Source organism: Ursus maritimus, unplaced genomic scaffold (assembly GCF_017311325.1).
Source record: "Ursus maritimus isolate PB19 unplaced genomic scaffold, ASM1731132v1 scaffold_8, whole genome shotgun sequence".
Classification (NCBI taxonomy): Eukaryota; Metazoa; Chordata; class Mammalia; order Carnivora; family Ursidae; genus Ursus; species Ursus maritimus.
Window position 1 is genome coordinate 79,136,264 of NW_024426996.1, and position 16,008 is coordinate 79,152,271.

Genomic DNA, 16,008 nt, shown 5'->3' on the forward strand with positions numbered 1-16,008 from the left:
TGTGGGGGGAGCCCTCCCTGTGCGGCTGGGGAGAGGCCGAGGAGAGGCCGGGGGAGAGGCCGGGGAGAGGCCAGGGGAGAGGCCGGGGGAGAGGCCGGGGAGATGCCGGGGAGAGGCCGGGGGAGAGGCCAAGGAGAGGCCGGGAGAAGCCGGGGGAGAGGCCGGGGAGAGGCCGGGGAAGAGGCCGGGGGAGGAGAGCCAGGGAGAGGGCCGGGGAGAGCGGAGAGGCCGGGGAGGCCGGAGACGAGGAGAGGGAGCTGGGGGAGGCCGGGAGAGCCGGAAGGCCGGGAGAGGCCGAGGGAGAGGCCGAGGGAGAGGAGGCCGGAGGAGGAGGCTGGGGGAGAGGCCGGGGGAGAGGCCGGGAGAGGCCGAGGAGAGGCCGAGGAGAGGCCGGGAGAGGCCGGGGGAGAGGCCGGGGGAGAGGCCAGGGAGATGCCGGGGAAAGGCCGGGGGAGAGGCCGGGGGAGAGGCCAAGGAGAGGCGGAGGAGAGGCCGGGGGAGAGGCCGGGGGAGAGGCCAAGGAGAGGCCGGGGAGAGGCCGGCGCGGGACGGACAGAGGTGTGCTTGGAAAGCGGCAGCATTTCCCATATCGCCTGGAACAAGGCTGTGAGGTCAAAGTCTTCCTCGGCCTCACCTAGACTGCGCTGGACGAGCCGTGTGGCTACAGCTTTGATTTCAAACTTCCTACATGAGGCTTATTGACGGAAAACTCCGACCACCACGACGGCCTCTCCAGCACTTTGCTTTCCAGAAGGACAGCGGTCCAGAGGTTTTTATAGAGCTATGGAAAATAAGCACATACGTGAATAAACAAGGCCCCTCACAGAGCCGAGGGGACAGACGCAGATCCCCTCACAAGCTTTTGTTCAAAACAGAAAATCCACTTGTCACTTTTTAGAAATTTTTAAGATGATTTAATTTACATCAATCTTTTTTTCTAACAGAAAACAACTGGAAACACGTAATACTTTAAAACACGTTTATGACAACAGCTCTGTACGTGTTCTTTTCTCCGGGAACTCTCATTGGGGGAGGCCCGCGCGGGCTCTGCAGGTGAGCGCTAGCTGTCTGCTCGGAAACGAGCCCTCTCCCCTGCCCGGCAGGGTGGGCACCCGCACGCCGGCCCCGTCGCCTGCCCCTCTGGGCCAGCTCCAGCACGCTCACACCAAACCCTTCCCGCCGGGCTGCCCCGCGGGAAAGGAGAGCAGCTTCTCCCCTAGAAGAAGGCCGTGCACATCACAGGAGCTGCTGACCAGTTCTTCATCCACCCCAAACACGGAGCCCAGGCTGACAGGTCTCCAGTCCACGAGCCAGGGAACGGCGTCCTGTGTACCCACCTGGCCTTGACAAGTTTTATTTTATTTTTTTTAAGCAAGCTCCACACCCAACGCGGAGCTTGAACTTACAACCTGAGATCAAGAGTTGCGTGCTGGACCACTGAGCCAGTCACGTGCTCCTTACTTGAAGAAGCCACTGTCCCTGCACGTGCTGAGTGGGCTCCTGGGCCCCTCCCACACGGCTCTGCGCACTCCCACAGGGACATCAGGCTCACTCCCTCCGCACAGGTTACGAATCGCAACTCCGAGCACGACGCCGCAGGGAATGGTCGCTTACATAACCGCGGGCAGCCGTGTTTGCTCCCTTAAAATGCACTTCTGATCTAGCAGCAGCTGGCTGACACGCGTGCCACACACACCTGCCTGCCGGGTGAGGCTTTGGGGTTCCATGGTGGAATCCGGAGCCACGAAGAGCCCGCGGCACAGGCACGGGCTCTTGCGAACCGGCCGCTCTCCTGCCGGGAGCCGGGCTGCCTCTGCGGGGCACGCGCGCACAGGGCTCCAGTATGCCAGCTGCTCTGGCTCCTTCCACACCCACTAACCCTCCCGGGGGCTTGGGGCCACGCATGAAGCCACGTCCGGGTCCTCCTCGAGTGCCTGCCAGCCCGGAGCCTGCTAAGCGCCCCCATGGGCAGAGGCCAGCCTCTCTCCCACGGCCTTATTGGCACGTCCTCCTGCGTGCGCCCACTGGGGCCCTGGACACACTGGGGACCGAGGTCCAGTCTCCTGTCTTCTCTCCAGGTGGTAGATCTCTACCCACATCCTTGCCTTGCTGCTTCCTGGCTGGGCAGCTGTGGGCAGGCCACCCGGCTTCTCCGGATGTTGGGTTTCTCCCTGGCAAAGTGGGTGTGTAACAGACATCGTGTGGGAGGGGGCCAGAGGACAGCGGGCCTCCACAGATGGAACTGTCCCCATGCCGGCCTGGGGACTTCTGTCCTGCCCACTCCAGGGCCCAGTACATCATCCCAACCCCAGGTGTGGCCTGGGCTGGGCCACAGTCGGGGCTCCTGCCCCCTTACGTTCAATCTCCACCAAAACAGAGCCTGAGTTGAAAGCGGTGTTTCGGCACAAGGAACGTGGCCTTGGGGGCCGGGGAGGAGGGGGGGGGTCCCAGTCTGTGAGACCTCAGGCCAGTGGTAACACAGCAACAAGAACCTGCAGGGGGCGCACTGCTGGAAGGTGGGGAGCAGCCCCCTGAGCGTCCCGCAGCACGTAGGGAGAGGAGTGGGCTCAGGAATGAGACCACAATGGTCCCACGGCAGGACTAGGTGGGGGCACCCGCCTCAGAGAAGAGCTAGGAGGCAGCGTTCTGCTGAGATGCAATGGAAAGAAGTGCTCCAGGCAGCAGGAACAGCAGATACAAAGGCCCTGTTGTGGGAAAGCCTAGCGTAATAGAAGAACAGAGGGGGACGGTGCAGCTGGAGTCCAGCAGGAAAGAGGAGCTCAGCATAAAACGACCCTGGAGAGCCAGGCAGACAGAGGTCAGGCCGCCCGGGCTGGGGGTCTGGGAAGGGGTGTGTGTGCAGGTTCGGGGATGAGGGATGTTGGTGGAGGGCTCTACAGAGGAGCGGCCTGGCGAGACCACTTGAAGAAATCATCCTGGAGCACGGCGGGGCAAGAGAGATCGGGGGAGAGCCAAGTGGGGGCTGCTGGGAAGTGAAAGTACCAGGGGTGAGTGGGCGGTTGATGGAAAGGGTCAGGAACCAGCACTAAGACGTCAGGAAGACCCAGCACTGGGAAGGGTCCCTGGGGGTGTGCGAGCAGGGGGACCGCCGCAGGGCCGCACTCAGCAGGGGCTTATGCTGACCGCAGCACGCCGGCCCTACGAGGGTGTTGCCGCCAGCCCACATCTCAGAGGAAGACAGGCTGGAGTGCGGCTAACTCGCCCCAGACCACCCCAACCTCCCCTGGCCGCTCCCTCCACTGCTGCCCGAGCATGACAACGTCCCGGAAGGCGCCAGGGCGCTCCTGGCCCACGCCATCATCTCAGGCTCGGCAGCAACCACCGGCAGCCCCCAGAGCAGCCCCCGCTGGCGCTCGGACGTGCAGCGTTTCCCACCCGGCCATAGGGGGACTCACCTCGCCGTCGGCTCTGCCAATCGGTGAGTCCAGGACAAAGTCGGGAGGGGCGATCACGTCCACCAGGGCAACCGCATCATCTTTCAGCTGTTGGAAAACAAAGTCCATTCGCTTGGCAACCCCCAGAAATCTCCATGGCGACCGCTGAGAAACAGAGTGCCGGCCGTCTGTTGCTACACCCTGCTAGCAATGGTAGCGTGCGTGGCTTGATTACTAACCCATTATCTTCTCATGGGCCCACGTCACACATTCCCTTGGTGTGTGTCTGAATATTTTCTCCATGTCGCTAATCACTCAAGACTGGCTGTGCATTAACTGTTTTTCAGTAAGGTAGGGGCTGCTCGTCAAGAGTGGCTCAGCAGCTCGCTAGCCGGCTAGCGTCCTCAGATTTGTGTCTGAACCCTGCCTGACCTGGGCAGCTGCCTTTCCAGCGGAGGAAAACATGTCCGGAAACAATGTGCCGGGGAAGGTGTTTATGGGCGCCTAGGAAAGCCGTCCTACAAAGGCTGTCTGGTGCGCGATGGTTTTATGACTCCCCATCCCCTTGTGCAAGCGGCTCTTCACTACGACACGTGGACTTTATATGAGAAGACTCCCAAGAACTTTCTGGATGCAAAAACATTCTTTTTTCTTAAAATAATTGTGACGTGCCCTGGCTGCACCGACCAGAGCCCTGGAGTGGGATGGTTTCAGCGACGCAGACAGAAAGCACCTGGCCGGCTCGGAACAACCAAGTCCACATGAGAGAGGAGAGGAGCACAGCTTCGTGGCTGGGGGCCTGCTCGTTAGCACACGCGCTCCTCGCTCCATGGCCACGCACCCTCTGGCCCTTGGCTCGCAGATGAACGAGCCCACCCACTTCGGATGGAACCATTGGCAGAGCAAGGCCCCTTGTCTAGACAGGGGTCGGCACACCTGCTACGTGACAGCAGGAAACGGTCCGGCTCAGTGGCCCCCTCTGCGGAGGCCACGCCAACATGCCCACAGACAACGCACAAGTGAACCGCTGGACGGGGCGGGCGCTCCCTCCACCTGTCTGACTGAGGCCTCCCAGAGTGACAACAAGGACCTGGGACTCCCCAGTGGTGGAGGGAGACGAGGCGTCCGCTGCATGACTGTGCACGTGCCCACCTGCCTGCCTGGGCCACAGCCGCGATGCGTGGGTTCTGGAGGACGCAGGTGTTTGAGAGCAAGGGGAACACACCTAGGAAACCCTGTGATCACTGGTTTTACTGGACAGAAAGTACACGTGGCCACACACGGGAGCGGTGCCGTCACAGACGCACACCGATCCAGAACCCCTGGAGACCGAGGGCTCGCCACTGAGTCTGGGGAGAGGTTTAAAACCAATCACCGAGGTGCTGCCTGGAACCACATCGACTCTGAGCACCGAGAGGGAGAAATGGAGTGGCATGTCACCAGTCATTTCAGACAGCTGATAAAACGATTTCTCACTACCAAGAGGAGCCACGACTCTGCTAAGGACAGTCACCCAATCTGGCTGCACCAGCACGTGCGGCCCTTTACGTGTGTGTTCGTCAAAATCAAAGATAAACACCCTCGATCACATGGACACACTTCCACGGCCAACAGCTGCGGGGCACAGTGACTGATGGGACGGCACGGCTCCGGGATACGTCCACCCCGCAGAAGGGCCCACTGGACAGAGCGTACAGTGGGGGTTCAGCTCACGTGACCTTTCTGGGTGACAAAGGTAAAAGAATACACAAGAAAAATACCATGAAATGAATTTAAGCTGGAGGCTGAGTCCCTTGGAAAGCTGGAGAGAATCACCACGGCAGCTGTAAAATGTGTATTACAGAGTATGGACCGGAAGACATTCCCTGAAACTCACTCTTCGCCTAAGATTTCTGACTTGGGCATATTTTCTTGTAATCTTCCTGTTCTTGCTCAGCGTTGCACACACAAGAATGTGTGCGAGGCGAAGGTGTGTGTCACTACGTTGCGGCTACATATAACACAGGGGAACCGTGGTGACATGGGAGTGATCGCAGCTCACCTGTGAGCACAGGTCCAGGATGGCGCTCTGGATCATTTTACCTGCTTGCTCGCCAGCAAAGTAGCCCCCTGTAAGCACAGCACTGGTCACACTGGGTCTGGCACCCTAAGTCCACACTGGCCCCCCAAGTGCTTTACGTGAGGTCTCCCCTCTGCAGGAACACGCTGGCTGGGGCCAGGGCCCCCGTGTCTCTTTCCCATCACTGTGTATGTGCCAGGAGGTCAGAGCGAGGTCAGGAGACTCCCACCAGCCCCACTCCTACCACCATCATCATCATCACCACCTCCACCTCCACCACCACCACCACCACCACCACCACAGTAGGCTTGCCGTGGCGTCTCGTGGGGCACATGGTCTGTGCATTTGAGAGCACATTTGCTGCAGAATCTTTTGATTTTTGTGAAGGAAACTGTCCATCCCTCAGGCTTGTCATGTCAACACACAGTCCCCTGCCCCGCATCCCGCCACTCCTGGGTTCGAAGCCCGCTCTCCCCTCACAAACCTAGCCACGTGCTCTCACTGCCTCCGTGGGGGCAACACCAGCCCTGAGGGGGAAACCTGGTTCCTGGCAAGGGGAGTAGGACAGTCTTCCTCTTCAGAAAGCCAAGATACATGAACAGATATACAGGCTGTCATAACATTAACATGTCCGGGGTAGGGGGCGGAGATTAGGGAAAAGGTCTAAAAATACTCCTTAGAAGGACAAGAATGAAAACAGATTCAGGCTTATACCGTTTTCACCAATCTTCTGGGAATCAGCCCCCACACCACCTCCTCCAGGAAGCCCTCCTGGGTCCACAGGCTGGGCATTCCTGAGGGTGCCTCCCAGCAGCCTGGGCTTGTGTTTATCTGGGCCCCATGGGCCTGGAGGCGTGGCCTTCAGCTCACTATAGACCAGCTCCCTGACTGGCTAATGTGCACCTCCTGGAAATATTCTCTGAACTGAACTGGAAACAGACTTCCAAACAGGACCCTGGACGAAAGGGAAACGTCCTGTCCTGATGCCGCTTTTCTTACCGTGGAATCTGGGCTCCTCATCTGCCCACAGATCCCCAGCCCGTGAGAACCGCTCAGTGAGTGCACGTGGAGGTAATGCCTCACGAGAAGGCCAAGTCTCCGGATAGGATGCGGCTGGACTCCCGTGCGGGAGGGGCGGGACAGGGCGGGGAGGCAGGTGCCCACCACAGGGGCCTCACCTTGGTAGAGCAGGGCCGTGTGCTGGCTCAGGGACCACAGCGCGTAGAGGGCACCGAGCCGCCCCAGCACTGCCCGCAGCGGGGGCGGCACGCTGCGCTGGTGCGTGTACTCGTGGAACTTCCGCACCACCGTGAGCTCCAGGAACGCCAGGGCCAAGGGACGGCAGTAGTACACCTTAAAACAAAACACAGCACAGAGCCGCCAATCCCCGTGAGCCGGCAGCTGGAGCCCCGTTACAGCCTGGGGGGGGAGGGGCGGTGGAAGAAACCGTCGGGAGCACGGACCAAGGTGGGAGCTCTAGCGCACGTCGCTGGGCAGGACAGTGACACCAGGGGAAGCCGTGCACGGAGGGGGCACGGCATGGGGATCACGTGTGCAAACACCGCGGGAAGGCCAGGACTGCTGTTGGAATCTTTGTGGGCAGCGCACAGGACGGGCCCCCCAGGAATTGTCCGTGGATGGGTCCGGCTGGAGCCTCTGCTCCCTCAAGCTCACTAGGCGGGGACAGGCAGCGAGGCCCCAGCTCTGCGCTTCGGCTCCTGCCCAACCCGCTGACCCCCCAGCACCGTGCTGTTCAACTGTCCCCGTGGGGAGTCTAACTGGGGGTCAGTCGCTCTGCAGCAGCGAACCTGGGGCTCGTTAGTGCCGGCGAAGCGTGAGCGCTCAGGGGGTCGTCACACGTGACGAGCCCGGAGGGCCTGCCCCGGCCCCCAGCCCTTTCCCCTCTCCCTCGAGCCCCCACCCCCACGAAGCCCTAACCCATCAGATCCAACTATTCATTTCTGCTGCGCCCTAATTCCTGAGGGTGTCGCACATCAGCGAATCATGGGTACTTCAGGCAAAAAACGAACTCCTCATTGTCCACGTCCAGGCATCAGTTCAGGGGAAAGAGCCAGGCCCTGCGGATGGCACTGGGTTCCAGGCCGGGCCCAGCACAGCTGAGCCGGGTAACCCAGGGCATCTCTCTTGGCCCCAGCTGCCTGATCCATCAGAGAAGACGGCAGGAAGTGACCCGCGTCGGGAGCCCCGGGGGTGGTGGGGGGAGGAGAACACAGCTCATGGGCGTTCTGATGGCAGACAGGCAGCTCCGGACAGGGACTGGCTCCGGCAGGAGGGGCACCCCACCGCCCACCTTCTCACATGTTCTCACTTTGAACATGGGAGGGTACTACTCGGCCAAAAAAGGCAATAAATGCATCTTTTTTTAAAAAGAACCTACTGTGTGTGTCTGGCTTGCAGTAGGTGCATGGGGGGGCAGCTGTTTCAGGGGTGGGGGGCGAGGAGGGGACAAGAGATAAATACGCCCCCCCCCCAAGTCAGAGTCAGCACGCTCTGTATTTTCAGGGAAGTAGCCACTAACTGCCCCAGAGGACACAGCAGCTCACGCCCCCAAGCCCGCCGGACACCGTCCTTCGCCTGACCGGCCCCGGGCCGTGCTCAGTGATCTCTGTGCCTGCAGCTGGCTCCCTGGCCAACTCTTCCCCACCGGGACATCCTGCCAGTCCCACCACACGTGCATCCCCAGCCTGCAGCCTGTCTCCTGACTTTGTTTATAGAAATGGTGAGCGTTTACACAGTCAGATCTGACCACTTTCTCTCTTTTATGGCTTCTGGTTTCCTGTCTCAAGAAGGCGCGTCCCACACCGAGCCTCCAGGTAACACACCGTATGGGAAAGAGCCAGGCTGTGAGGGCTGACCCAGTACCAGGTCTTCGCAGGCTCCGGGATCCAGACCGGCCGTGGAAAATGCAAGAGCGCACTTGGGTCATCACCTCCCCTCCAGGCCTCACAGCCGCTCCGTGCGGCTGCACCCAGCCGATGAGTGCGGTCCGCTCAGCAGTCCTCCCGGGGACCCCACCTCTGCCGGACCCAGGGCCCAGGCTGGCTCGGCTGGCCTCTCCCTTCCTTTTGTGCCGTGCGACTCACCGAAACGGTGCCACGCAGTGCTTTAACGAAGGTCTAAAGGTGAATTATTTCTAAAACGGCTGAGCCCCTGCTTGATGTCTGTTGTCAGGGTGCTCGGCATGGGCCAGCTGGCAGGGGTGAAGGGGGATGGCGCAGAGACCCACAGCCACCTCCAGGCAGCTCTCCGGGATTCGGACACAGCAGGAATGGGTGCCTCTCGTGCCCTCCATCTCTTTGGGGCTTTGGCTTGTGACTCTGGGGAGGCCCTCCACTTCCACAGTGACGGCCTGACGGGCAGGGAAAGGGGTGACATGGGACAGGCTAATCCATTCCTGGCAGTGTCCAAAAGAATAAGCATGCTGTGGCCCCAGCCATTCCGGAAGGATCATTTCGATGCCCCCTACTTTTGGTCACTGGGGTACTGAAGTCAAGTTTACTGATGGGGGCCACCTGCTGAACTGCTGTAAGCCCTGGGTTCACGTTATCCACCCAGGCCTTTCCAGTCAAGACGCCATCCTGTTCTCTCACCCCCACACCTCCAGCAGGTTGCTGGAGACACCGCTGGCTTTGATACTGGCCGCGCTGAAGCTGCCATCACAGCACAGTGGGAGGGCTCAGGGTTCATTCAGAGGAGATGGCCAGATGTGGACACTGAATTCTCAAAGGACACGAAACGAGCCTCACAAAACAAGGCCAAGGAGAAGGAACGACACCACTTCTAGAAACTTTTTATGTTTTTTTTATCTGTAGGCTCCCAAATGACAGCTGTCACTCCAGATAGAATGGATGTATGGGTCACAGCAGGCCAGACCCTGGTGCCAGGAGGCACTTGAGAGCGGGCTGCCTTTACACGGTGGGTTCCGGAACGTGAGAGCCAGCCCCGTCCAAGCATGAGAACCAAAGCCACCCTGGGACCATTCCCACCAAGGCTCCCCAAGAAGGGCAGTAATGACCTCAGAGAAAGCAAGTATGACCTCGCGTGAGTCACCAAGGTGCCACCGGTCAGCTGGGAGGGACCAGGGCTGGGGTCTGGCCCCACAAGCCAGTGTCTCCGCTCCCACAGTGACAGTTCCGGCTGCGGCCAGACCGCCGGGCACTTTGAACACAACGCCCACAGTCCAGCAAGGTCCCTGGCAGCAAACCAAGGTGCAGAGAGGCCACGCTCCTGAGGTCACAGGGGCCAGAGGGCTCGGCCACCACCACCAGGACAGTCAGCTTACCAAGACCACGGCAGTGCAAGAATTCAAAGTGAATTAGAAAAGCGATTTTTAAAACAGACAGATACCTGACTGTTGTTTCTTGCTTCGAAGTCATTGCTTCCTGATCTTTTCTCTTGATTGAATTTCTGGTAACTCTCGCGGAGCAGGTAACACACCAACCACTCGTATGCCGCCAGGGGGACTTCAAAACAAGAAACAGAAAACACAGTAACACTAGTGCATCTACCATCAGCAGGGCGTTCACGCGGGGTGGGCAGCTCGCGAGCATGGGGCCTTCTCCGGGATGAGGGTGCGAGACACAGATGTGGAGGCATGGGGAGGGCACCCCACGTTCCACACTGTTCCAGCAACCAGAGGCCAGGGGGCCGCAGGGCCACCTTTGGGGTGAGCTCCTTGTTTGGGAGGGCGGCAAATTCTGGCCAGGGCTCACGTGCTTTACCTGGCCGGACATGTGCATCTCCAAATATCCTACAGGCCAGGCAGGTTCCAAACTCTCAGAACACCCTGCCACCCAGAGCTGTTACCACCCCTCCCGAGGAGGCGCCTGGGCGCAGAGGGAGTGGGCAGGAGTCGTCTGAGCTGGCCACGTGGCCCTGAGTCCACACTTTCACGCCCCCGCAGCCCTGGCACAGAGTCGGGCGCCCTTCTGCTCAGCAGCTACTTTAGGCTCAGAGCCCCCAGGAGGGGCCGTGGGGACCTGACCACACTGGGTCTGGGCCCAAAGCCTGGGCGAAGGGTCCTTGGGATTCCTCCTGCGTCACACTCTCGGGAAGAAGACGGGCAGTGCTCTCTGGGGTCCTGTGGCGGACCCTTGACCGTCTCAGCACAACTGAGACATCCATGAATGAGCAAACTGTCTCACGGGCTGCAGCTTGTCTGAGGCCTCCTCTAGCAGCTGTCCTCAGTCCAGAGTGCTGCCATGTATGGTAGCTCCAAAGGGGGCCCCCAAAAGACATGCCCACGTCCTGGCCCCAAACCTGCGAATGGCTTTCTCCTGAAAAGGCAGATGAGGAGATCCCCCAGGAGTGGGTGGGCCCTAAATCCAACAAGTGTCCTACCAGGATCAGAGGGGACATACACATGTGGGCAAGGCCATGGGAGGTACAGGGTGATGGAGTGACATGACCACGAGCCCAGGATGCCTGGGGCCCTGACTGGCCGCCCCACCAAGCCTCTGGAGGGAGCACAGCCTGGCCCACACCTTCTGTCCAGAGCTGCCAGGGAGAAAACGTCTGTTGTTTCCGGCCCCTCCCACACTCCCAGAGGTCACTGCCACAGCATTCCCGTGGTCCTTAGACCTGCCGCCCCTGCCCCAGCTCCCAGTCCCGGGGCTCCTGAGCACGTCTGCCAGACACTCGACTCCATGAGTGACACTGACCTCACAGCATCATCACACCTCCTCTCCCTGGCCCCCAAGGACTTCATTCTCACCCAGCCGTCCACCCAGTGAGCCCCTCAAGGCCAGCCAGCAACCTTCCAACCACCTCCCTGGCCTCCCGACCTGCCCCTCTCCTCTCCCAGGCAGCCTCTGCCTGGGTCCCCATTTCTTGGCTGATCTCCCCTTCTGAGGTGGGGCTCCGACCTTGGTGTACCCAAAAAGCAAGGCATGGATGACTGGCCCCAGCTCCCCGGCTGGCACGGCCCAGGTCTGGGTGTTGCCTGCTGTCGGTCTGTGTTCCCACACCCTAGCGCTCCTGTGGGGCTGGATGTCCCCATACAACCTCCCCTAAAGGTGTGAGACCCGCCACGGAGCCGGCTGCTGGGGAAACAGCTAAGCTCCCTCTGCAGGGCTCCCCCTGCATCGGTCGCACCCGTGGGGGTGCTCAGAGTGGCCAGCCCCCAGCACCTGGCAGCCAGCCCCCAGCGAGACTGAACCACAGCCCAGGCCCTACTAGGCTCCACATGTGGATGACCACATCCCCCGTGTACTACAGGGGAAACTGAGGCTCGGAGAGGTTAAGTGTCCAGCCCTAGGTCACGCTGCCTTCAGAGCCTGAGGTCCCACGACTGTACCACCGGACCCCACGGAACAGGATGCGGTGTGAGCCCACTGCGGCACACACGCACAGCTGTCAGAAGCACACAGCTGAACCACAGCCAACTTGAGAAAAACAAATGGGCCTCATATTGCCAAGTCACAGCACACATCCTCAAATGCACAGGAACGTTTGTGAGGCCGTCCTCGGCACGCACGCCTGCGTGTGAATCGGAGGAAGCAGGCAGACATCTGGGGACACGAGCCGTGCCTGCCCCTCCCTCTCGAGAGAGGGACTTGTCCTGAGGGAAAACTCTGGGACCTTCCCGACAGGCTACACTCAGTACTGAGAGATCTGTGTCTCTGGTCCTACAGAGCGCGAGGCTCAAAAAGATTTCACGTCATCTTTGCCGCGGATCCCGCCAGCCGAGGCCAGGGCCGACATGGAGGATGGGAGGACCACGGGCCCCAGAAACGAGGGGCCAGCCACGTGCCACAGGCTCCCTCCTCTGCGTGGACGGTGATGTCAGCACTCAGGGTCACTTTCACCAAATGAATTTTGGTTCCATTTTTTCCCTCCAGAAGATGTTTTTAGTTTGTTGGATCTTGCAATAACCACGGCACTCACAGGAAAAACAGATGACGCGGCCTGGCACGTTTCCTGCTGCAGACGCGCACACGAGCAGGAGGGGCCCCACGTGCACGGTGTCTGCGAGGGAGGGGCTGGAGCAGAGTGCCCGGCATGGCGAGAAGCTGCCAGACCGCTTGTTTACTATTTGGTTTACGACGGGTGATGGTTTTAAAGAAAAAAATTCTGGTTGGGTTGATGTTAGGAGAGGCATTAGCTCATTTTCTAATGTTTTCTGTAGCAACTGTTGGCTGGGGCGCTCTGAAACCGTCTGAAATAGACCTTCACGCGTGTCCCACTTCCTACCGGCACTTTATGAAGGCAGGTGAAGACCTGTCAGGTAGGTTATCATCAGGAAAATTGTGACAAAATGTGGTGACCACCAAGAAAGCAAGCACTTAGGAACAGAAGCTTTCTGCATAATGATGATCATGACGACAGTGATGAAGGAAGCAGCTGGGGCGTCAGCCCAGCCTGGGTTCTACTCTTGGCTCCGAACGCTGGCGTGGACTGGGGTGGACCGGTTGGTGCCACCTGGCCCAGTCTCCTCCAGGGAAGATGGAAGCAGCACAGGTGACCCTGCGGGGCCGAGCGGAGAGAGAGGCAGGCGCCCTCAGCACCCACAGTGCCCCCAGCCCCAGGGGACACTCGCTCTGGGGTCTCCTGATGCAAGGCCAGGTGCCCTTGTCCCACGCCAAAGGCGCTCTGCTAACAGCATGTGGTGGAACGAAGGGCGTGTCCTTGGCGGCTTCTGCGATGGGCAGGACAGCGCACACGGTTGTGTGCACCACGGAGGCCGGTGCTTCCCGGGCTCGCACGCGGGACCAAGCACGACGCTGGGCGCTCCTCCACCTTAGCGCCCGCGTCCCCATAAGAGCCTGACGGAGTGGGTGCGGCTCTTCCCCGCTGCAGCCAGCAGGCTGAGGCAGGGAAGGGGCGCCCCCTCGCTCTCCTGGCAGGCGGGCTCAGCACAAGGGCAGCTCCTGCCCGGCCCATGAGGATGCGCGCCCACAGGGGCGGTCTCTGAGGGGCATGGAAACCAGCGTTTCCGGTGGCAGCGCGAAGCATGTGCCCTCGGTGCTGACGGGTCAGAGGACGGTGAGATTAGTGGCGTCAGTGTGGCTTCAAGTGCTCGGGGGAGGCAGGGATACAGGCTCGGGGCAGGAGCTCCGTCCCTGCTCCTTCCGCAGGTCTCACCTCCACGCTCATTAGGAGGCCCCCAGGGGCTGTCAGGGAGGACGCTGAGCTTCGGAGCACAACAGGCTCGGCCGGACCGGGCTCTGTGCTGGCACCGCGGACATGCCGCCGGTCCTCCCTGAGCCCGGGCGCCGGGGCAGGAGGAGAGGGACATGACCCCAGGACGGGACCAGTGCCTCAGCAAGGCCCCTCCACCAGAGCCACTCCACCTGAGTCCTGGCGGCTCTGGTCCGCCCCCTCCATCCCCATCGTCACCGCCCAGTCCAGGACACCCCTTGTCTCATGTCCCCCTGTTCCCACAGCGGCCGGAGCAGCCTTTGCTCTGGTGCAACATTTTGAGTGAATCGTCGCAACGAACACACAGACCCAAGTCAGGGAGCGGCTCTCTGGCTCAGTCGAGTGTCTCCCACAGCCCTGGAAAGACACGTGCACTCCAGAGGGCACATCCTTCCCGCGGCGCCCCTGTGGCCACCACGTCCTTGTCACTGAGACCCCAGACAGGCTGTCCTGCGCGGGCCACCGCCACACAGCCCCTGCTCCCCGCGCCAGGCCCACCCCCCATTGGACTGCAAAGCCGCGTGAGAGCAGGAACCTGGGTCTCGTGGGCTCTGCCTCCCAGCCAGGCTCACACCAATACTTGTAGATCAAAGGGGCGACCAGCATAAGAGCACATGCCATCCTTAGATCGAGTACATTCTGCGTTGAAAACGCGTTTGCTTGCCACATGCTGCCTATAGCCGGGCGCTCATTTCTCTGAGGACAGACCCCGTGGGGGAGAAGCAGGGCCTCCGCCGCTCCCCACTGAGCATGGCGGCGGTACCCCAGGGTTAGGGTTAGGCGCTCAACAATCACAGCCAAGCGTGATGAGCACGGAGCCCAGTGCTGACCGCAGCTGAGAAGGCTGAACGTGCCGCAGGGCAGGGGCCACAGAGTGAGGCCAGCGAGGCCAGCACGTGCAAAGGCCCTGAGTGGGAGGGCCCCAGGTTCCCATGAAGGAGGCTCAGTCACAGGGGCGGCCAATGGGCAGGAGCCCAGCCGCCCGGAGAGGCAGGGACAGGACCCAGAGCCTCTCCCTCTTCATCCTTAGGGAGAGTCAGCGCCTGACCCAGCATCACACCCAGCGAGGTGCTGGATGAACGCAGGGCCCGCCACAGCCCACCCCTGCTACACAGTGGGCCCCAGGGATCATGACGGGAGGGAAACAGGGAGACGATGTGCTCACCTGAGGAGTCCAAGCAGCTGTTGACACTGGGGCACGTGAACCTCTGGCCAAGGATGTCAGGATAGGCTTCCAGAAAGTCCACAGTCTTCAGAGGGCTCTCAAAGCGAGCGCCACCTACGAGCACACCCAGGACCGGAGTGACCGCTCCCGCCCCACCTCGCTGAGCACCCCGGAAGCTGGTCAGTCACGTTTAGTAACACATTTCCTTCCTGCAGACACAGGGACTGCCTTGTGGGGACAGCTCTCCTGGCGGGGCTGGGACGGCTCACCTGCGTGAGCGAGGGCGGGGGCTCACCGTGGACGTGGCGGGCCAGCAGTCTGAGCAGATAGGTGCTGGTCTGCTGCAGCAGGACGTTGTTGTCCCCTTCATACGTGCAGTTTGGGTCGTTGTCGTTCCTGAGGTCACCCAGGCGGTTCACTGCAAGGAAGCCGCGGGCTTCGTCAGCAAGTGCTTGTGTGCGGCAGGATCCCCGCCGCTCCCTGGGAACCCGAAGGTCCTGGCCGGCCTGACCGAGACAAGGCCCTCCGAGGCTGCCCGGCCCTGACCACGCCTCCTCCTCGGCTGGGTCCATCCACCCTCCCACCCAGCTGCTCCGTCTTGAGGAAGACACGAGTAGCCACGCAGTCGAGCCCGTGACCCCCGCAGCGTTGACGAGCACGAGCGCCCGAGAGACGTCCAGAGTCGCTGCATCTCCCTCTCCCCTGCGGACACTGAGCCTTGCGCGGTCAGCCAGCAGAGCCCCGGCATGGGGGTCACTGACGGACGCTTCAGGGGAGCTGCCTACCCTGTGGGGAACCCATCTTTTTACACAAGAAATTTCAAGTATCTTGGGGTGCGTGGGTGGTGCTGTCAGTTGAGTGTTGGACTCTTGATTTCGGCTCAGATCACAATCTCAGGGTTATGCAATCGAGCCCTGCCTCGGGCTCTATGCTCAGCACAGATTCTGCCTGGGATTGTCTCTCTCCTTCTCCCTCTGCCCCTCCCGCTTGTGGGCTCGTGCGTGCGCGTGCGCTCTCTCTCTCTCTCTCAAAATAAATAAATAAATCTTAAAAAAGAAAGAAAGAAAGAAAGAAATTTCAAATACCTCAAAACAAGTCTCAGTTTTCTTTTGTTGTCTCTCCTGCCAGTGAAGGGACCTGATTCCTTCACATATTTTATGAGGTATGCTTGCTAGACCCTCTCATGTGGGTCTCCCTCCTCTGATGGAGAATATTCTCCACATGTGAGG

The 16,008-nt window shown here is 60.6% G+C and overlaps 1 protein-coding gene across 1 annotated transcript in view; it reads right to left on the minus strand.

Annotated features, from left to right (window-relative positions):
• Window positions 1-460: 460 nt before the first annotated feature.
• The window catches only part of ACOX3 (acyl-CoA oxidase 3, pristanoyl), a 35,761-nt gene continuing 20,213 nt past the window's right edge, over window positions 461-16,008 (minus strand). Inside the window, exons 12-18 of the mRNA XM_008705949.2 lie at window positions 15,075-15,215; window positions 14,780-14,893; window positions 9,823-9,938; window positions 6,633-6,807; window positions 5,437-5,504; window positions 3,417-3,503; window positions 461-781 (exon numbers count right to left, since the gene is read on the minus strand). Of these exons, the coding sequence (XP_008704171.1) occupies window positions 662-781; window positions 3,417-3,503; window positions 5,437-5,504; window positions 6,633-6,807; window positions 9,823-9,938; window positions 14,780-14,893; window positions 15,075-15,215 (821 nt within the window). The 3' untranslated portion in view covers window positions 461-661. The remainder of the gene's footprint in view (window positions 782-3,416; window positions 3,504-5,436; window positions 5,505-6,632; window positions 6,808-9,822; window positions 9,939-14,779; window positions 14,894-15,074; window positions 15,216-16,008) is intronic.